The sequence below is a fragment of the Protopterus annectens genome, chromosome 2.part2 (assembly GCF_019279795.1).
Source record: "Protopterus annectens isolate FY-2018-M chromosome 2.part2, PAN1.0, whole genome shotgun sequence".
NCBI classification, from domain to species: Eukaryota; Metazoa; Chordata; order Ceratodontiformes; family Protopteridae; genus Protopterus; species Protopterus annectens.
The window spans coordinates 641,164,176-641,188,519 of NC_056730.1; the positions used below are offsets into that span (position 1 = coordinate 641,164,176).

Sequence of the window (24,344 nt, forward strand, 5' to 3'; positions counted from 1 at the left end):
AATCAGAGGTAAAAAATCAAATACATGGGTTATTTACAGGAGTGATTGAAAGCAGATAATGATAAGGTGACAAAACTGTTATAGATAACTCCACTCCTTCACAAGATATGTATATTTTTTGTTTTGTTTTGTTTAGACTTCTATTTAAGATACAGTGTTTTAAATATGTCATAAGCAAGTGTCTGAATAAGGAAATTAATGTGGCAAGATTGGGAAGGTACTGGAGTATAAAGCAAGAAAAGAGATCTGGATTGTTTAAACAGTTAGGAAAGTACTTACTATACATACTGCAACAATTAAGTTGAGAGAGCAATGCAAACTGTCAAGAACCTCAGTAAGAAGTCACAGAGCTGTAGCAGTGATTATAATAAGGACTGCCACTTAACTTTACTGGAATACAGAAGTACTCTACTGGAAGGTGTTGCATGGTGACCTGTTCTACTACTTATGCTCAAAGAGTAAAAAGAAGAATGCCTGCATCTACTCATCCACTTCACCTGCATAACTCCTGAAAATCAAATTCATGCTCAAGGAAGACTGAAACAGAATCAGTCAGGAGAAAAAGTCTACCACAGATATACTAGATGTTTGCCTTCATTCTAAAACTACATATATTGAGAATTCAACAGATCCCCTGCTAAGCAACACTAAGAAGCTGTCATTATGAAGAAATGCAAGCAGTCAAGATCACATTTTGTGCAAACTGTTGGTGGCAGAATACTTAAAAGGAACAGGTGACATCTGGTCAAAATGAAGGTAATTCAAAATAATTATGGTACAACAAAAACAATAATTTGCCTTATTTGGTGAGTTCATAGATTTCTATTATTATCACAACCAGTGGCACTTCTTTTATGGACAGCATCTTTACCTATGCCTACAAACCACAGTATACCATCAACCAATCCAAGACCATAGCATTCTCACATAATATGAGTAATTTCCTTTTTTCTTTAAATTCACCTGGAGTTCAAACATGTTCTCCTACTAACTGCATTAAAATAATTAGAGTGATGTGAAAAGATTTAAAGTAACTCAGCAACTGGAATGACTTCTGAGAGATCTAATATCTGTTTTTTTTTACAAACTGAGCAAAAAAATTGACAGAATTGTTCTTAACAAAACTTACTGTACACTGAACAATCTAACCCATTCCCATTCATATATTAGTTGTCAATATCCTACCTCCCTCCTCACAAAATATACTTAATAACACACTCAAATATATTAAGTCACACAAGACATCACAAAAGCAAAATCCTAGGAGACTTGAATATAGACTGGCAAGAGCCACACAGAATACTTCTTAACAGAATAGCCTATTCCTTTAAGCTTGCCCAAGTTGTCAACACTGGCAATAGGGCTAATCCATAAAAAATCACTCCTGCCTATTAGACATAACACTTACAAACATACCAGATAAACTGATATAATTTATTATCCTCCCAATCTCCCTTAGTGACCACTGGTCTCTTAAAGCAGGCTCCATCCAGTATTATAATTTCTACCTTTATCCCACAATCAGATAAAAAATGTTCTACGATGACTTGTTTGGAATGCCGCAAATAAGTGCACAGGTCCTACCTCTGCACTCTTGGCCTTTTACAAATCTTTATTCTCATTCATGACATTGACAGCACTAAACCAATTAATCAACCCATTTCACCCCGTAAGTATGTGGAATACCCTTATCCTATCTTGAGAAAATTATAAAAAATACAGGTTAGTGACTTGCTGGATAAAACTGACACTGCCACCAGAAAGTTCTAACAATGTGTAGTGACATATTATGTGTACCTTCTGCATATGTATATAATCTAACTCGGACTACTTGCACAATTAATTACTCTTTTATGCTTGTCTTATTACTTGCCCAAGAATCCCCTTCCCTTAGCCAAGAATTCCCTTCCCCTATACAGAAGCAAGCTTTCACTGAGTTACCAATTTCTGCCCATTGTCTAAAATTCTTTAAAAAATAATGTATAAACAAATTCCAGAAAACAAATTCCAGAAAACAACATTAAGCATGACAATCAACATGGCTTTCGACCAAAGTTCATCACGGTTACAGCTTTCATATATGCTAACATATCAAACTTACTCAAATATAGATCTTGGCAATATAACGGGTACTGTGTTCCTTCTCTTTGGAATTCTCTTTCTAAAAGCAATATAAAGAACATTGACAATCGACCCACATTCAAGTTACAACTAAAGTTCTACCTTGTGAAAGAAAATATATGCCACTGCACTGCAGATCCTTGTTGTTCCCATTTCCAAAACTTAAGCAGCACAGCATTTAATTTCTGTCTTATTAATTCTCTTTAGTTCTACAGGGATATTTCTGTGACCAGTGCTGATAACTGCTATGTAAGGCATGGAGCACAGTGATTACATTCTAATATTCACAAACCAGTGAAGTTTTAAAGTGGTGAGATACCTAACCTTCTCAAATGTTAAGCACCCCCTGCTAAAGTTGTTAAGGTCAGGTCTCACACTAGGCAGTAAAATCTGTCAGTACTGACCAGCAAATAAAAGACTTTTTCTCCATGCTGACCACAGGAATAAGATGTTCCTTCCTCCAATAAACTTAGAAACTAGCTGGAATAATAGGACGTGTGTTGGCCTGCATTTCTTTGAAGGATGCCAACTCTGAAAATCAGATGTATGTCATTATTTAGTGACTTCAATCCTCAGTGGTTTCTCCCAAAAACACAGAATGAATAAGGAAGAGACCAAAAATATGAAGCAATAATTTGGACATTCAGCAAAAATCTGGACAGCTGAGAAGCATGAAAGGTGAGTGTAAACTAAAGGACTGCATTATACTGCCTTTCTGACAATAAAGTGTTTTTGTTTTCTATTTTACTGTAACTAGTATTACATGGAGCACACAAAGTTCCATTCTCTATAAAGAATTATGATTGTATCCTTCTTCATAACCTAATATTATGGATCGAGGCATGCATGCCAAGATTCACATCTGGAGCTTCACTCATGAGTTAAATTTCTTGGCATGCCAGTCTTGAGTACATAATAAACAGGTTCTGATCAAGGACCTGATCGCAATCTTCTGTATAACGTATATAACATCACTTCTTTGATGACAATGTCCAGATTCATATTCTGTGGTCTCCACTACCCCTGAAAAAAATGCCTTAGCAATCCAAATACTTAAAAGCTATATTTCAGATGACAAAACTGGTTTCACCTTCAACAGGGATGAAACAGTGTGACTTCAGTGACTGAATCTAGTCTCTTCAACTGTCCCTGTCTAGTCATCATCTTAAAATCATCCTTACTAAAACACAGCAAAGGATTCCATTATTCCCAAATACACAGATATCGTACATACTATTCCTTACTTCTATTGGAAATAGGCAAGGCTCAAAAGTCAAACCCATCTCCATAGACAGCACAAGGAACAAGAAACTAAGGGTAATGCTGCTAAACGCCAGAAGTCTTAACCTCAAGATGCACGCACTCGAAGCTCTCCTCAGTATGGAGAACATCGATATCTGTGCAGTGACAGAAACCTGGTTCAAGGCTCCAGAGAGCACCCCAGTACTACCAGGTTATACCTCATATCATGCTTTTCGGCCCTAAAACCCGGACTGAACCACAAAAGGGGGGGGGGGTTCCATATTTATCAAGGATATCCACGCCTCCAGGTTAGTGGCATTGCACGAAGTATCGGAGACGATCCATGTGCAACTGACAGCAGCCAAGACTGCTTTTCAGTTTACAGCATCCTACAGACCACCCTCTCAAAGTCAGGAATCCCACTCGGCATTCCTGAAAACATTGAAGAACATGAAGATCTCTCCGAACACCATTATATTGGGCAACTTCAACTACCCAAACATAGACTGGGAGCATTACTCAAGCCCTAGCACATTAGCCCAAAGGTTCCTGGAATTTATAAACTCAAATGCTATGGAACAACTAGTCACCACTCCCACAAGAGGGGAAAACATACTACACCTGATCATTATCAACATGGGGACTCTATGCTCCATACCAGAAGTATATCCCTCATTGGTAAGATCAGACCATAAATTAATTTCACTGGATATCCACATCCCGACCCCACCCCCAGCCCAGAAAACCACAGTGAAAAACTTCTCAAAAGCGAACTTCACACTTCTCAAAACCAAAGTGGAATCCTTCAAGGCCCCAGGGCCAGTGGAAACTACTGCCCAAACTGCAGAATCCTATATAAACACATTCTACGGACATCTCCAGGAATGCATGGATCATGCTATCCCAAACAAAATCAAGACCCAATCATCCAAAGGCAGGCGTCCAGTCTGGTGGACCCCAGCCATAAATAAACTGTACAACAGAAGGAGGAAGCTACTACATGATAGAGCAAAATCCCTAAAAGGGAAGGCATCTCTGATCAGTACTAGCAAAAAATTACGATCCCTCATAAAATCCTCCAAGGCCAGCTTCGAGAGAAAAATTGCACAGGACATTAAAGACAATCATAAGGCTTTTTTCAGTTATGTCAGGAACCTGGGATGCAACTCCCAGACTTGTTCTGAGTTGCTTCTAAACGACAAAAAATACACTGAACCCACAGACATCGCCAATATCCTGGCAGACAGGTTCAGTGCAAACTTCTCCACCCCCTTCCCCCGAAAAGAGCAAGTATCTATCCCGGCACAGTGCAGCCTCCTAAACATTTCTGATGCTCAGGTGAAGGCCGCCCTCTCCAAAGCAAAAAACACTGCTTCCATGGGACCAGATGGCGTCCTGGGTTGCGTCCTACATGAACTCCAAGAAGAACTAATCCCTCAAGTAAAACTGCTGTACAGTCTCAGCCTCACTACAGGATATGTGCCCAAAGAATGGAGTACAGCAACAGTGGTCCCACTCCACATAGGTGGTGCTTCTACGGACCCTGGAAACTATCGCCCCATAAGCCTGACTAGCCTAGTCTGCAAGGCTATGGAGAGGATCATCATGGAACTCATAAACAAAGACATTGGGGACCTACAGACACTAGAACCTACCCAATTTGGCTTTGTCAAGGGCAGATACTGCCTTTTGAACCTGGTCGACTTCTTTGAAACAGTCCCCAAGGCCATAGATGAAGGGAAGGTAGTCCACACAGCCTATCTGGACCTCGCAAAGGCATTTGACACAATACCCCACTCGGGCATCATAGATAAGCTATCCAGCCTAAATATAAACCCCTATATCACAAGATGGATCGCAAACTGGCTCAAAGATAGAACCCACAGAGTCAGTGTTGCTGAAGCCATGTCAGACTCGAAACCGGTCACAAGTGGCGTCCCACAAGGTTCTGTCCTGGGACCTCTCTTGTTCGGTATTTACTTTTCTGAGGTACAGGCCAACGTGGGAGGACTATGGCTCACTAAGTTCGCAGATGACTGCAAACTGGGCGCCATAATCGACTCTCCAGCTGACACAAACATCCTTCAAAAAGGTCTCGCAGAAACGGATAACTGGTGCCAGAGCCATGGTCTAAAGCTAAATGCCAAAAAGTGTAATTAGGGATCTGGGGACCCAAGTTGATAGCAATCTCTCCTTTGACAACCACATTGCCAAAGTGGTTAGAAAGACCTTCTACATAGCCCATCTCATCTTGAAAGGATTCACATCTAGATCAAGAGAGATAATCGTGCCCCTTTATTCATCCCTCATCAGGCCCATCATAGAATACAATGCCCCCTTTGGGATGTACCTTACCCGACACCTGCAGCAATTAGAAAGACCCCAAAAATACCTCACCAGGAGGATCAAGGGACTCAAACAGATGCCATATGCTGCTCGGTTAAAAAAACTCCAGCTCTACTCAGTTGCATACCGCCTACTTCGAGGCGATCTATGCCTGACATATAAAGCTATGTCCAACCCAGAATTAATGGACATGCTCCACCTCAGTAAATCTAAATCCCTTAGAGCCACGCGCTCGAGGGACTTGAACCTCAGCACAGAAATAAACAGAACATGCTGGAGGGACAGATTCATAACCCAAAGGCTCCTTGCTCTGGAATAGAATTCCAATTCATGTTAGGCAGAGCACCTCACTGACTCTCTTCAAGAAGAATCTTGATGAGTGGATGGGGGAACGTAGGTTTGTCCCGGGGATTACTTCCGTGTCACTATTAGACAGAGGCACAGTAAACTAAACTTTAAAAAGGGCACAGTATACTCAAATCAAGGGGTGGCGTAAGCCAAACACAATTGGGCTAGGCTTATAAATGCCCCAGGGCAGATAGCCTAGTATGAATCTATGAACCTATAAACAGACAGTAATATGCCACCTAAACTACATACTGAGAACTGATACTTCTCTATCCATTAAAAATGACTTTTTCACCACTCAGGAAAATGTCAGGATGCACACTCCTTTCAAGGTAACTCCTTACTCCTCATCATACATTATGGAAATGTCCACTCAGCCTCATCTCTTTTCTGGTATATCAAACATATATTAAGGGCATCTGGGAACATATTGTACTGACTGTGCTAAATGATTTATATACCAGGGATCAGCAGTACATTGAACAGACACATACAACATTAATCATAAATCATAAATCAAAGAGCCTTACAGTAGGTCAGTAATGCCAGACATTACAATTTTACTCTTCTTAATGTTCTAAAGTTCATCAAGACAATACCCTTGTTACTCTATTACATTTTCATGAGTCCACATAAACGTTTATCAATTCTACCTGGTGTCATAGGTTCATAGGTTCATAGAAAGTTAATAGGCTAACAGACCTATTGCCCTTACAAGCCTAGCCATATTTATCCCAGACAGAGGCCATATAGCTAGCACACTTGATGTCCTTTAGGGGTCATTTGCATATATCTCATGGGCCTCTATTACAGGGGGTTTAAGGTATCACACAGTAAAAACTCTAGCTTGGCTAGGTTTATCTTGTAGTTGTTAATAATGGGGTTGTATTCATGACCATTTTACTCTTTGGTTTGGATGTTAGTAAGGCTATTTTGCAGACACCTTAATGCTTACAGACATCAGCTAGGCTTAAAGACCACGTGTTTCTAAAATACAGCCAAATTGTCCACTTATACTGTGCTGACAGGGTCATAAGAAGGCTGAAATATGGATGTGCACAGCTAGAGTTGTTTGAAAGCCAAATGCCAGATCAAACTTGACAAGAAACTTTGTCAATCCAACCTGCAGAACAGATGCTACAAAATTCTAGGCAATTCTGGGCCACCATAACTAAAATGCTACACCCTGGCTCAAATAGACAACCAAACCCCAATCACCATCACTCACTGGAAGATACAGCTAACACTTTCAGTGATCAGTTTATCTTTAGCATTGTTAAATTACTTCACAACAGAACTCAAAGCACATCAACCTTCTCTAATAATCTGACTATATCCCACTTAGTCTCACCTCCTACTTCCATTAATACTCATTATTTCTCCTTTCAACCAGTATCCAACACAACAATCAAGAAATACCTTAATCAAATTAAACTGAGTACACTAGTTCCAGATGAAATTCCTAATGATTTCCTAAATACAACTTGCAGCTTAATTTCCTTTCCAGTATACATTCTCATAAATTGGTCTATTTAGGAATCACTCACATGTCCCAGGCTATTGGAAAAAATCTCATATCATCCCACTTCACAAGAAGATAACTCCAATGACATTTCTAGCTTTAAATACATTGCCAGTCGTACCCTTTTTTTTCAAAAATGAGTGAAAAATTCATTCAAATCAATTGACTCATTTACAAACTAACAACCTCCTTACCTCAACTATCATGGTTTCAGACTAGGGCATAACACTACTACAGCTCTCTTAAACTTCACCAACACTATTATCCTAGCCAGAGATAAAGGCCAGCTGGATTATGTCATGTTTCTGGATGCATCCAAGGCCTTCAATACTTTTTCCCATAGCCTGCTTCTAAAACAACTGTCATCACTTGGCCTAACAAACACCTCTACCAAATGGTTCTACAGCTACATTTCCAACAAACTGCAGTCTGTTAAACAGATTAACTGCTACTCATCCTTCCTGTCAACAACCCAGACTCTTTCAAATGTCGATCATCCCTCATACAATATGCAGATGAATCAACTTTAATCTGTACTGCCAGTAACCCAATTACTCTACAACACATCACCCAAGAGTCATTTCATTCGCTGAAAGCTGGCTCAATAACTCTCAGCTTCTACTCAATCCAAAAACAGTATCTGCTATTATTTCTGCCTAAAGCCTTTACACACCTCAAACAACATTTCTCAATAACAGCCTCTGATAACACCCCTATAGAAGTTATCCTCCATGTGACAATTGACGATAACCTGTAATTTAACTTATACTATACAAAGAAACTATCTGACACCTGTACCTCTACCTGGAGAACCTATATGACCACCTAATTACTGTAACTATACCTTTGACACTCTGAATCATTAATGCTTGCATATTTTAGCAGGCAGTAATAGCCTAACATAAAAAAGAAGCTACCACTTTAATGATACCATACTAGTACTCTATGCTCTTTCATCTTTTCAGCCAATACTAAACTACTATTTATTTCCCTTTCTCCTGTCCTTCCATAGCATTCTCATCCCTCTAATACTAACCAACTCTCTTTTCATGTCATTAATTCCCCCCCCTGCTCATTACACCTCCTCATCTCATTCTATTTCACTGTTTATTTTGGCACCAGAATACACTATTATGTCTAACCTCCATATATTATTAGAAATATAGTCAAATGTTTAAATAACTATATATTAATTTACTTAACATAGGCTACTTCTGCAAGCAATCACAATTACCTAGCAATATTCTGTACATGTATTATAATATGTTGTGAGGGCCCTTACCTCTTGAATATAAGTTACACCACACTCTATTTTAAAAGTTTTTATCTGTTGTGGGTTTTTTCTCCACTTGTAAGTAATTACTCCTTGACTCATTATACAATATTTAATCTGTTGCAGTGCATTTCTAACCTATAATTACTAAGCAACTATTGTTTAAATGTTTTTAAACACCTCTATTGAATTACCACTTGTAGCATAAGCAAACTTACATTTATATAAACATAATCAAACCATATTAACAAATTTACATTTACAAACATTATACATCACATTCACTGTTCTATACCATATAAGCAAAGCAACATTAAATTGTTCAAGTCCTGCCTTCTCTTAAACATCATTCTTCCACAAATCATTTTCCAAATGTATTGTTCCCACAATTTCCATTTTTTTCTATGCAATTTACTCCTACCCTTTTCTAAAGAACTGACTTCCTATTATTTTACTTCTATTACAATATTCACTACTTCAGGTATAGTTGGTTTAGACTTTGATTTCCATTTTCTAGTAATTACATTTTTGGCAGCCACCAGAATTAAACTTAACAAAACTTTACTATGTCTAAGCAATTTGATCCTGTATCCGAGCTCAAAAAAATCACTGCCTTAGTTACTCTCAGCTCACACAGTATTTCTGACAGAGTACTGTGTAGGGAATTTTTTAAAGTCTGCCACCTCATTACACTCTGAGAACATATGATCCCAAATATCTCTTTCATCCCCATTACACCTCCAACATTTACCATCTACCTGAAGAAAAATTCTTTGGAATCTGCCGGGGGTATAAAAGTATCTATACAAACACTTCCAGGCAAAAATCCTGAATCTTCTATAGCTTGTTGCATATTTCGGAGCCATATATATGTCCACCTATTGTTTTTTTTTCTGAATTGCTTATCTAATCACTCTTCCCAATCTTTTTTGATCTCCACTGACTGATTCCTATAGTTATTGTGCAATATTTTATATGCCCTACTAATTATCCCTTTTTTAATAGCAGCTTCTGTTCTAGATTCAATTAAAAACTCAACCAGTTCAGGACTTCAATTTAGGATTACCTTATCCCTCTCTCTTTGCCTATACTCTGATATCAATCCCAGAAGAGGAAGGCTACCTCTAGCTTGCAATCCAAAAGTCTTCTTGGCCTCTTCCCATTCTGTTAGCTTTCCCTCTCAAATTATTTGCTCCCAATACCTAGGTTTCTTTGCCAGCTTTCTCCAGTAAATTCATGCCCCCTCTTGTCTATTCTCTGTATCCCTAATTGTAGTCATGCCTATTGGCAGAAACTCCTTTCTCCATCACTGTTTTGGCTTAGCTCTTAGCATAAATTCTGCTACTTTATGAATTTAATATTCTGTATGATTGTTATTATTCTCCTTAAGGCTCCACATTGAAAGTCCTACCTTTCCTTATTTCTTGAATCCCCCTCCCCCTGCTTGCTTCATCATCATCCCTTTTGACTTTGAATTGTAGCTTTCTGCTTGTGTTATGTATAACAGCTTAATTGTAGAGCTCTAAAATATCACTTGTTATGTATAAGATCTTAACTGTACAGCTCTAAAATCTCACTTCAAATCAGGCAATCCTAAACTTCCTTGCTCTATTGGGATGATTAACTTATTCCATTTGATTCTTGCCCTATTCCTCTCCCAGATAAAATCAATCAACTTTTTGTTAATTATTATCCACAATTTCTCCTCTGGTTGATAAAAATATGTCCAACGTGTATAAAACTACAGAGACTAAATGCATTTTACTGCTTGCATCTTGTTATACATATCCATAGGCAACAGATTCCAGTTTCTCAGTTTTTGCATTATCTTTTGTTTAGTCGCTTTCAACATATCAATTTTGGCAAAACCTTTGCCATTCTTTCAGCCATTACATTCATAAACAGTTTATAATTATCGTTTAAAATTAAAATTAGCATACAACAAGCTGCATCTGATGGGTCTTTACCATCTTTACGTATTACAGCCACTACAGCTTTTTTCCATGAAGTTGGTACCTCTCCTCTTTTTAAAATACTGTTAAAGCAAAACCTTCCAGATCTTTATCCCTTTATCCCCTCCTAGGTTCCAAATGTCCACTGGAATACCATCTATTCCTCGAGACTTTCCTGCTGATTTGTTATACAGCACCACTTTTATCTTGTATCATTTAAATGTTTTTGAGTCTGTTGTCGAGCTTTTCTCCCCAGGGACTTCCTTTGAAAAAGGGCCATTGGTTCAGTCAGACATTGCCTGTAACCAAAGGACAAAATAAAATAACATAAAATAAAATAAAATTAATAAAATAATGATTCTATTTACCAGCATTTCAGTACTGACACTGCCAGACAGAGATTTCTGCTCATAACTGTTATGTACATATATGACAATGTGTCATGGTTAGAGAGTTTAAAGAACCATCAAGGTGCACCAGCTTCAGAAGTGGGGGAGCATTCTCAAAAACAAAAAAACAAGTACATAAGAATTTTCTATCAAACAAGGGACTGAGGTAGTTTAAGAAGGATGGCAACAAACCTGCCTACACAAAGAGTAAATGAACTGGAGGGCTCTTTAAAAATAATTGCAGGCAAGGAAATTATATAATTTCAAGTGCACAAAGGATGCATGACATACTAGCAGAAGTAAAGTAAACAGAAAAGAGGAACAATATGGGCTAAATGCAGGTATTGGATTGCTACTAAGTATTGAATACAGGGCAAAATAAATTTGCCATTTTGCCTTACTTCCCAAAGAAATGTCTGTCTTTATCAGGCCACATTATGACTCATACGTAATTACAATCTTACAGGTTTGATGACCAGAAACAATAACATAAGTTCTCCTCTATCTAATGAAAGCAAATAGATAAACAGAAGTATGACTCATGTTTATTTAATGAGTTTAGTATTTAACTCTGAAGCAGCCTTCCCTTACCTCAACCCTTAAAACGTCATCAGAAGAAATGTCCTCCACTTTCTGTTCTGCCTGTTCCACAAGTTTAGTTTCCATTTCCACAAAGAACCTTCCACGATATGCCACTCCTTCACCCTAAGGAGAAAAAATGCATATATAAATTGCCATTGCAACAATTTATTTAAATGAATCACACTTTTATTGAACCTTTGACACCATCCTCTTCTTGCGTTCTTCTTTCCAGACAAGTGGCTTGATCAGAATCATAGATAAACTTACATTATCATCAACACCCAAAGTATGAGCTACCAAGTCTGTTCAAGAGGAGGTACTAATACAAGAACCTGTTTACTTCTTAACATTATAAGATGATGTGCGTCACCAGTAAGTCTTAGGTCTACCAACATCCTGCAGAATAGATTATCCAACCTCAAACTGCACTGATATTGCACCACTACATGAGTATCAAGCTAACCTGAAAGCAATACCACAAATACAAAGAATTCTTACTAATTATTTTGACTCTTTCAAAATAACTGCAGGCAAGGAAATTATACAGTTTCAAGCGCACAATGGATGCACACAGAATATATTAGCAGAAATAAAATAAAGCAGAAAAGAGAGACACTAAGGGTTAGATGCAGGTAATGGATTGCTACTAAACATCAAGAGCAGAATGCCAAAAGTTAAATAAAAGTGTGACTGAGGCAAATTTCTTGGGATCCATGTCCTGAACACACAATAAAGCTTTCAAACACCCACTCATAATCCTGTATGTTATAGACTTGGCATTAACTCTTTGAAAGGCTATCACCTTTGGAAACTTTGCTATATAATCCTTATTTGATTGTACAAGTGGACAACAATGTACACAACTAGTACTTCAAATGGGATTTCCACAGCAGATAAGGGTTTCAAAGGACTCTTAAAACCTGGTTTATATGCTGTCCTTTGACATTCTGGAAAACCTGTTTAGACATCCTCTATATCTGTCATAATACCAGGAAGCTAAATCTAGCAAAAATCCTAGCCATCTTATCCATTCTTAAATGTTCTCCCAAAATGTGTCCATGTGCTAGCTTTACTACAACTGTTCTAAAAAGCTTTAGAATTAGTAACTGCTTCAGTGTTAGTTCTTTGTCTTTACAGCAGGTCAGGTCATAGTTCAAAGTACAGGTATGAGTAGTCGTGTTCTGTTTCTTTGTTTCCCCTTCGACTTTTACTATATGCTCTCTAGATCTGCATACAGTATCATCTTCCCATAGAGTCTTCTTGAAATTAGCATGGCTTATCTGGATGTCAGCCAAGGTAGCATTATTGTCAGCAGTACTTTGATGTGAAGTCCTGACTGAGGCTGCTTCTCCTAAAAATACAGGTATACACTGTTCTGCTTCATTCAGATCATCTGCTAAAAAATGTATTTCCTGAAAACATTTTTTTCGATCAGGAGTACAAGTAGTTCCTTTTTCATTACTTTCTTACTTGCTTTACCATTAGAGTCCTGCTTCTGTGTCTTGTGGTTCTCTGCCTATGAATTACCAACTTTGTGTAGCACAGAAAAGCTTAACCCCGGGATTCATGAAGCTTGCACCAGGCGCAGGCGTAGCGTAGGCGGTATAATGCCAAATATGGCTGCCGAGCAATTCAGGTACGATCCAATTCCATGTGCACTATCAGCGTATGCCAGATCTGCGCAGCCCTCGGCTCAGGTATGCTAATCACCCCATGCGCAATACTGCACCATGCAAATGAAGGTACATAGCGATTCATGAAGTGGTGCAGGCGTAGCGTAAGCCCACAGAAATGTAAACCAAAAAAAAAAAAACGGTTTGCATTTTTCCAAACAGAACATTGGAGCTATGAAAGCGGACCAGACTCATGTATTACAAAGTTAACATCTGCCAATGGCGAAATATACAGCCAATGGCATAAGAAAAGATGCACAACACCTAAAAAACAACATTTAATGTCATGTCCACAGTAATGCAAAGTACAACCGCAGGGCATGTGTGCACAAACGGGAACACAAGGAAAATATACACAAATGTCATAAAATCTCAATGTAATACAAATCATGATTTCACCATAATACTTAATGGTATGCATGGTACACCACAACCAAGCTGCAAGGGTTGCTAAGGGTCTGTGACAGTGTTTGGCACGGCAACTATGAATTAGCAGTCAATGCAATGCAAATGAGGCAAGTAATAGTGAATCGCAAATGTCCCGCTGGACTAAGGATGTACCATACGGCGCAGCACTACAACACCGAGGAGTGGTTTGGAGGTATACATGACATCAGCAGTGGGGTGTGCCACCGTAGCTGTAAGCACATTGGAGCAATGCAAATCCGGCCTGCCCGTTGCTACGTAAAGCCGCAGGATAGGAGTGGGGATGTAAGTATAGCATTGTTTAGCTGAGAGCACATATGGTGCCCGAAAGCGCATGTGTATGTGGATGAAAACGTGTTCAAAACCCGATAAGCGGACGCACGTGCCGCGCACCATAGCTCAAACAGGAAGGTTAGGGGAAGAAAATAAGGAAATGCCGCAGTAGGGTAATTGGAGTACAACTAAGCAATTAACACCTATTAACTCACAGTGGGTAATCGACGGCAGCTAACAAGTCTGCTCGCAGCAACCTGCAGAACAGGATAGGGGAGGTGTCGGATTGTAAAGAAAAGAGAACTGTCATAGCAGAGCAAAGCAAACCTGCAGTAGATCGGCCATAGAACACATGTCGTAAGATAGGTTTTGGAAAGTACAAATGAAAGCAGGCTGCTGGATGCATACCAGAAAATGGGAGGGGAAACGTTAAGAAATGTTAAGGGAAGGCCAAGAGGTAATCCACGGCAGCCAAATGTAATTCAACACCAAAGGCACCACAATAGCAGTACCTGTGGTAAAACACATAAGATACCCTGTAGCTCCGATGGTACATACACACCCTATGACATCATCAGTGTTCACAGCACAATAGTATAAAGTGTGAAGGCACCTCACACACACACCTGTGTATTCCCAAACACTGCACCATCGGTGTAAACAGATGGGGAACTTTTACAATGTACATGTTGGGAGCTGCCATAGCTGTGATTCATCACCATGTGTTAGAGACTGAAGGTGTTGTGGAGGATGATGCTGACAACCACCACAGGAGGAGAAGAGTGTACAGACCAAGGGTAACCTACCAGGGGCTACATGATCTGGAGATAGTAGAACATTACAGGGTGGACAGGGACATCTTACAGCAAATAGTTGAGCTGTGCTGGCCACGCCTGAGATCCAGAAACAACAGAGGGGAACCCATCCCAATGGACACGAAGGTATGTGTAAGCTTGCGAATACTAGCCACAGGTACCTTTCAAAGGCCAACTGGAGATATAATGGGGATCTCACAGGCATCAGCATCCAGTGTACTACACCAGTTCCTGGATGCTATCTTACCACATGCCAATGAGCATATATACTTCCCCCGAACACAGGAGGAGTTGGCCAGCAATATGCGTCTCTTCCACCAGGTAGCACACTACCCGGAGGTACTGGGTGTGATAGACTGCATGCACATACATATCAAGTCACCACCCGGTGAGTATGGTAGGCGTTACATAAACCGCAAGGGATACCACTCCATCAACTGCCAGGTCATGTGCAATGCCCAGGGCATTATTATGGATGTGTGTGCTGGCAGCCCTGGAAGCTACCATGACTCCCACATCTGGCATGCCTCACAGCTGTATCAGGTATTTGTCAGGGGGGACATCCCACATGGCCACCTTGTGGGGGATGCTGGCTATGCACTGGAGCCGTGGATGATGACTCCCATCAGAAATGCACACACACCCATGCAAGAACACCATAATGAGGCACACGCACAAACCAGAATCATCATAGAGCGTGTGTTTGGGATGCTGAAATCATGGTTCCATTGCTTGGACATATCTGGTGGAGCCTTGCAGTACTCTCCAGGCATGTGTGCCCACATCTTCATAGTATGTGCCATGCTACATAATATGATCCTGCGGAAACAGCTGCAGCAGGGACATAATGGTGAAGGCCCTCACAGCCCACCGCAATTGCCAAGGCCATCACAGGCAAAGAGGGATTCAGACCACGAACATTCTGTGCCAGCCTCAGTAGGCAGATGGAGGCATGCCCAATATGCCCACACCTTGGCAAAGAGGGAATGTATAGCACATACACTGACAGTGTAGGCCCCTATGGACTGACACACCTCTCCACCTGAACACACAGTAAACTGGACGGCACACACACATGACCACCTGTAAACTGTAATGTGTAGGTGGCCTCCTGTGTGAATCCTACATAGGCAGCCCTCAACCATTGCACACACAACAGCTATTGGAACAAGGAATATCAACACCTGAACAGTACACACACCTAACAGCATATGTTGATACTGTATGTATAGGTTCCTAGGTACATCGGTAGGTACATGCCTGATTGTCAGAGGCCATTCATCAACCGAGGCAAACAGTGTCTGCTGTCGCCACCACATCGATTAACCAACTGTCCCTCAGTGGAGCAGAGCCAATTGCGGGATCCATGTGTGTAATCACTGTTCCCCACACACTCTGCATGGCTTACCTGGTGTGTTAATGAGGGGCTCCATATAATGTAATCAGGGATGTACTGGCAAAGCATGGGGAGTACCCATGACAGGTATCTGTCACCCCAGCATGCTCCACCTATGGTTGTGTGAAGGTGTAGCACATTATAGTGTGTGGCTCACTGTGACATACATTACCAATGCTGGAGCACATCCATTAAACATCACTTGGACATACCATTAATAGGTCTTATCCATATGTAAACTAACTGAGTTACACATTTGATTGCAGTATGGAGTAACAGCTGTAGTACAGTCCACATACAAAACACCATAACACATGTACAAATCCCAGATACCCAAGTGGTAAATGCACTGACTGTCGTGCATGTTCCCAGTCCCACGTCCTACAAGGGACGTTATGTAATCCCAAAGGCACGAATAATGGATGTTGGATGCAGGTCATCAGATCTGGTTTAGCACAAGTCAGCGGGATTATGCGTTGGCAAGTGCTGGTAAGCGTAGTTTAAACATGACTATACGGATATCAGCGAAACAGGGCTAAGCTTTTCTGAATATCGCGCAGATCACGGTCAACAATGTCCAGAACAGGTGAAACTAGCATTATTCACCCCTGTACTAATAGTGCCTGCTCTGAAGGGTAAAACGACCACTGCCAGGAGTAGAACACACAATCATGTACACAATCACCTAACACTAAGCTACCCGAGATGTACCAACGGCAGGTGTGTATTGTGACAGGTTAAAACACAAACGTGCGGAGTCCAGGAAACAGTATACACCGACATGTACACAACAATCTCCCTCTCTCTCTCTCTATATATATATATATATATATATATATATATATATATATATATAAAATAGAGATAGAAAGGGTGATAGAGAGAGATATATGTTGATATATACGTATTCACCTATACTGCAAATATATAGATACGTCAACGATATGTACACAACCATGGAGGTACAAATAAATAGGATACTGCCAACTATCGAATGTGTCACATACCGACACGCGTAATCACGAGGCTTAAAGACCGAAAAACCACAGTACCGGAACACTAGAACCGAGAGTAATATTATCACGATGTTAAGGGACATTTAGTTATCGCTGCCGGTGCTGCGGTCCAGGTAGGTACTGTGTTCAACTGTGTTTGTGATTGCTGTAGTCTGTGTATGTGTGTGTTGAGGGTGCCGTGTGCGTTTCCGTGGGACTGTAATGTGTGTGTGTGTTTGCATTGTGTGTCTGTTAGTGCTAACTCGGAGTTAGATCATTACGGTAGGTGTGGTCATAGCTGGCCGTAGGCATATGGTTACCACCTGTCCCACTTTAAGAGGGACAGCCCCTCCCTGGGCAGTTGTGTCCTGACAAAAAATATTAAAAAGGGCAAATGTCCGAGATTGTAGGACATAATTATGTCCCATATATTATGTAATAGTTCCATTAAATAGTTATGCCTGTATCTAAAATACGTAAATGTTACATGAAACATGATAAGTAGCTAAAGTGCTACAAGAATAAGTATGTATTCAGGATAAAAGTATGTTCTATCCTGTGTACTGACTGTGGGTATGTGTCAGCCTGTAAACACCGATGTGTGTCCTGCAAATGTCCCACTATGGCCATTTGAAAAGGTGGCAACCCATGTGAAGAGGTTCATTCACCAACACAACTGCAATGAGTGCAAATATCTGTGACAGAAATACACGAGACAGTTGTCATTTAGTAACATTCCCTTACATATCGATGTATTTCCAGAGGTATTGAAGTATCAACCTCACCTGCATGCTATAGTGAAACCAATTAACAATGGCTCAATATATAAGCCCGTAACAACCATAGTTTCTCAGTCTACTAAATGATAGGTCTTCAATTAGGGAAGGAGCCCACACACATATATGGAATATGTAGAAATGCAGTCCCCACAAACCTGTATATGCTATGTACACCCACCTACATCTTCCCCACACCCAAAACAATTGCAATACAGACTGTAATAACATCAAAAACATCCACTCACTCAATTACATCTGCAGAACCGTTAACATACCTTGTGAGAGACACATTTGTAATGGCGCCATGTGAAATCGTAGCTGTTGTATAATGGAACAGACTGCGATGTTACAGGTTTTGTTTGCAGTAGTCCCTTATCAGACAGTTGAGATGACAGGTACACTCACATGTAGAACCACATACTCCAGCCATCACACACAGTCTATGGGGGACATGAATTCAAAATATCCATGTCTCTTCAAATAGCAGTTGCAATTCCTCACAACAAAACACATACAGGCCGTCTCCCCGAAGGTAGGGCAAAAGGGCAACGCCCAAGTGGAGAATTCAATTATACCCCACTGTTGCCGCGTAATTGACGAATGAAGTAGCTGCACAGCTGATGTGCATGTAATAATTTACTCAGGAACACCAATTGGTGGCAGGATACCACGTTACAGGTATCGACGTATATAAGGATGCCTTGTCATACATTCAAACCGTATGCTCATACCATAGAACCGTTTAAACAGTAAAGGTGTAAAAGAGATATTTACAAAGACTCGGAACGCTATCAAGGTATGTAGAACACTCAGTATGTCAGTGTATGTAGAGCCTGTTTTGTATTAATTAAAGTGTACGCAATGCATAAAGTGGGAAAAGGTATTATGTAGTGATGTCTTGTTGAGCATAGTAACGCTTGTAGAAGTTGTGTGTCCTGCTGTGGGCCACAAGGTACACATCTCATACACCACAAGGGATGCTACATGAGGGCTTTAAACACAACAATTCCACACCACCCGCTGTCAGTGGTAGGGTTTGACCAACAAGTACGTGCCATAGCAGGGGATAGTATATGTTGATATACTGTCACAGTAGGCATATGTATGGGCATATAACGAGAATAACATGCCTAAGGTGGTCCTGCTGTGCAAGTATGCTTTGCATTATGGGATAATGTTTAAAATATGTGTAATGTACAGTATTGTAGGTAGATATGTCAGATATTTTACACAGCATAACTGTTATATCATGCAAACAAAAGGTATCATCTATTGGCATGTACAATACACAATAACAGGATACATATGGCTTGTAGTCATGGGACACTGTAACAGCATGATAGCTAACTGAAATGGAAGAGCTACTCAATTATCCATGCACAAAGGACATGTAATAGCTTCACAGGTTCATAGTGAGGTACTATGCTGTCTGGCCAAGTCCATGTGTAAGCCCAACAACAGTGTTTTCACCGGCGGCACCTCCCTAGGGTAGTGTCCTGTCTGTGAACAGCAGAGCCATGTGTTACCTGCACCTGTGTACAGTACAGCCACTGCAGTGATCCCGGGCGTACATGTGTGTCTCCCATCCACCCATCGAGGTATCTCATGAAGAGTGCTAGTGAGTGTCCCTGCTTGATGTACATAGGAATCATGTTCCAAAGCATGGTGAGTGTCTGGTTCAGGAATGTATCCCTCAAGCACGTCCCACTCATTGTTGCGTTTGTGCACATATCCATGAGCATGTTGCTCTCAGTGGCTTTTGCATATGTTGCTTATGTGGAGTATATCCATAAATATTGTTGTGGACATGGGCCCTGTATGTTCAGCAGAGGTCACCCCTGAGTATGCAGTATGCAAATGTGTACAGTCGTGGTGTCCGTAGTTGTGCCGCATATGTCATCCTTCGGAGGTCAATAATCCTCATGGTGTGTTAATGTTGTGGTATGTAAAGCTGTTGCTGTTTTGTAAGGTACACCCCAAAAGGGGTGTTGTACCCTTGAACGTGTGTCATACATCAGGAGTATAGAGGTACAATGGGTGCCTTTGTTCCAGCTACAAACCCATTACAGATAAGGGTGGCCACGTACAAGGATATCTACGCCACATTGGCAATATGGTTATCAAAGGAGTGGGTGCTATATACGTGTGTACGAAGATCCCGTATAATGTCACATGTATGTAGGGGACTACCACCTATGTGATAGTCAGTGGGTGATTGGTGCAATCCAAAGGGGATGTCTATGCACCTTGTGTTATGCAGCTTGAGGCCATGTTATTGACATCAGGTATCCGTCACAGTGACACCTTTATGGAGGATGTCTGTATCAGCTGGTGGATCAATCATGGCTCCTTGTTTGCAGTCATCTGGAAACCTATTCAAGGATAGTCCCTCTGTGCTAGCCTGTACCTCAGGGAAGCATATACCGAACATGAGGGGCCCTATGACTGAGGACTGTGGTACGCCAAGTGTAACTGAATTACAGTAGGTACCACGGTATGCTACCCTCATTGTGTGGGTCCTGTCAGTGAGCCACTTTGCATAACATCCCGAGGCGTAGGGGTCGATGTGCAGGTGGATGTGTATGTTGTCAATACCAGAATGGAGAACGGTGCTGAAAGCCAATGAGAGGACAATGTAGGCTGTGTGGACCCCCTTACCATCATCAACTACCCTGGTAACTGTGTCAAAGGAGTCCACCAGGTGTAGGAGCCATGGTCTGGCCCTAACAAATCCAACCCGGGTGGCATCAAAGGTCTGGAGGCCACCAATGTCTCTATGAATGACTTCCATGATGATGTGCCCCATAGCCTTGCAGAACAGTCCAGTCAGGCGTATATGGCAATAGTCCCTGTGGTTCATTGTGGTGCCACCTGTGTGGAGTGTGATAACTGTTGCTGTGCGCCATTCAGGGGCCACAATGTCTGATACAAGGCTATTACTGAATCTGGTGGCCAAGTGGGGAGCCATGTCGCTCTGAGGTTTGTGTAAATCACAGCCTGGGATGTTGGACGGTCACATGGAGTCTGTGTTCCAGGCCTTAGAGAGTGCAGGTTGGAACTGCGTAGTTGTGACCGCAGGGACTCTGCATTGTTCCTGTATGGAATTTGGCCCTGTAGGGAGTGAGAGGGTGTAAAGTTAGCATTGGACCTATCTGCCAGGATGTTGCCAATAGCAGTCGGTCTGTAATGTTCCTGCCTAACCGTCGTATGTCAGAGCAGATGTGGGTATTGCCATTGAGTACTGACATACCTCCATAATGCTTTGTGGTAGTCCTTGGAATATGTCGCAGTAATGTTTACGTAGCTAGCTTTGGAGGATGTGATAAGGGATCCCGGATTCCTACTGAGGCTGACCAGTGAGCTACCCCAACCATGGGATTGTACTCCACTTTGCAACAGCCTCCACCTTCTGTTGTACATTATGTGCATGGAACTAGACCCCCCAGAGTGGCGTCTGTTATCTGGTGGGTACCATCATGGCTCTGTTTGGGATAGCATGATCCATGCAGTCGTGTAAGTGCTAATGAAGTGCAGTGGTGTATGTTTCAGCGTTTGTAAGTGCATTGTCCATCTGCACGGGTGTCATGATGTTTACTACTGCTGTCATAAGACGTCTAAAGTAGGCGTTGTAGAAATCTTGTACTGTGTATTCCGTGAAGGGTGTTATGCCGGGATGTGGATAACAAGGGTGATTAGCATATGTTCGGAAACTACCAATGAGGGGATAACCCCAGGTGTGGAACACCAGTCACATGTTGGTAATGTCCATGTCTAGGATATTGTTGGTCTTGGTGGTGGTGTGTATGGGTTGATCCAGCCGAGTGGAGGTTATGAATCCCAGAAAGCGTTGGCTTAATGTGTCGGTACATGAGTAGGTATCCCAGTTAAGTGTGGGGTAGTGTCAGTCTCACATCAGTAGTACCTGTCTGAACCCTACTGTCCAGTACACCAAGAAATGAGGGCCAGTAACCATGGGGTATGTTGTTGAATCCATAGCAAGTTACAATGTGTATAGCAGTTCTGGCCACAGTTAGCTGCACGTGGATCACCTCTGATGCATTGTGCTAAGGAACCAGCCTGGAGGTGTGCACATCCTTTTGAAATATGGACACACCTCCGCTGTGGGTGTTCCGGTCCTGGTTACATGACTGAAAGGTGTGGTCTGCGTGTAACCTGTCAGTGCAGGTGTGCTCTCCAGAGCCTAGAGGCAGGTCCCAATCACTGCAGAGATATCGAAGTGGTCCATTATAAGGAGTGCCTCGCCTGAGTGCGTTAGAGATGAAGATGTCAAGCATTGAGTAACAGTACCCCAGGTTTTGCTTGCCTGTTCCTGTTCTGGTGGTGAATGTTATTGGAAACTGTCCAAGACAGGCAGTATAGGAGCAGCAAGAGCCTTACATGTTATCTGTACTCCCAAGGCTGACAGGTGCAGGTCACCTGTGCCAAAGCATCGTGTTTTGTTGACCATGTCATTCAAAGCAGACAGATACTGGATGCCTGTGGAATGACAGCAGAAGCATAGGCAACTGTTGAAGTGAAACATTCAGTCGTTGTACAGTGGTATCAGTCTGGATGAATGCAGAATGCTTCTCAGGACTTGGGCGATACCTTCTGGGCTACAAGACCGGAGAGCTATTGCATGTCCCCATACATGTAGTCTAGGAAGTTACATCTCAGGGCAGTCACACTAACATGGAAAGTCAAATCATACCTGGTGAGGTGTGGCATGGTGCATAGGTTATGTTGCGGATCCTGTTACCCGACAGCCAGATGTAAGTGACTATCGCCTTCTGTAGCCTGCAGAGTGGGACATCAGTGTGACCGCCTACAGAGTCACCTCTGACTGGTGTGTTGGGTATGTTATAACACCCTATTGGCTGTAGTTGATGGGCCCACATGAGTCTGTGTGCTATAAGTAATTGGTGTTGTGTTTGGTGATGGGGGCTGCCTCTGTTGCCTACACAGAGAGTATGGAGAGGTTCTGCAAATGTTGTAGTCATACTATGTGTGGCCTGTGGTGGTGGAGATCTAGTGAGACTATGTGATGACTGGGGTTTGTTGCAAATGTTAAACGTCCCCACATGAATGTCAGGTTCAGTCTGGGTTGGTGAGAGCATTACCCCCAGCATGGCTACATATGTGCATCTCCCACAGGCTGTAGTGTCGTATGTTGGGAGGTGAGCATTGACTGTGTACATGCTCTATTGCCTCATGTTTGCCATATTCATCATATAGACAGGCAATAACACTGGTAAGTGACACTTGGACATGCCTGTATATTCAACCATGTCTCACAAGATATGTGAGTTACGTGTGTACAACAGCTGTTGCACTGTAAGCAAGCTGGAAATGTAAGGACAGACAGTGTACTTGTAAGAAATGAGTTGGAATGGGTGCTATAGTAATTAGTAGCTCATGAAGTGCTTACATGTTCTGAACAACTGCTGAGCATGAATATGCAATACAGATAGGGTGTTGGATAATATAAACCCACTGCAACCCACAAGCGGAGACACCAGTCATAATTAGAGGCACTGCACTATTACCCTGCTGAGTATGGTCTGCAAGTCTATGAACCTTTATCAATGTAGATGTTAGCAGTACAGATGTAGATGACAGTACGGATAATTTCACACTGCATAGCATACCTGTGACAGGTCATAGGACATCACCCATACTGCGTTCCAACTACAGTGAGTATACTAGATGTACCTTCGTATGTCACAGGAGTGGTCTACCAGTGGCCTGTTGACAGAAGCAACACTACAAAAGGTGTCTGAGTGACATGTGCATATCACACCAGTGGCAGCTACAGTAAAACAGGGTTAATGTTTTGTACTCCCCCTTCATTGTAGCCCATACCACACAGACAAATGGGAGGCATCTACGTATGTAAGGATGTGAATGGCCATGACCTAGGAGCAATAGCTGTCTCAGTGTTGTGGACAACATACAGAATAGGCTTTGTGGGTGAGGTGCGTGACATATGTGCACAATCTGACAGCTGATAATAGCATTGTCACCGCTAGGTGAATAACCCAGTACCCATTAACTACCACCTAGACAGCGGTCAACATTATGGACACTGTGTGTAAGGGATGGTGCTGTGCAGTTCAGCTCCCTGAGCTGGTGACATCTCCAGGCCTATTAGGTAGTCAAACGAGGCACCCATGTCATGACAGAGTGCCATTGATGAGCATGGAGATCATTGG

At 41.6% G+C, this 24,344-nt stretch overlaps 1 protein-coding gene across 5 annotated transcripts in view; it reads right to left on the minus strand.

Moving 5' to 3' along the window:
- The window catches only part of DYSF (dysferlin), a 3,914,743-nt gene that overhangs the window by 1,940,130 nt on the left and 1,950,269 nt on the right, over positions 1 to 24,344 (minus strand). For all 5 annotated transcript variants that reach the window (XM_044064060.1, XM_044064063.1, XM_044064061.1 and 2 more), the window contains one exon: positions 11,785 to 11,898. In XM_044064060.1, coding sequence (XP_043919995.1) covers positions 11,785 to 11,898 — 114 coding nt within the window. The remainder of the gene's footprint in view (positions 1 to 11,784; positions 11,899 to 24,344) is intronic.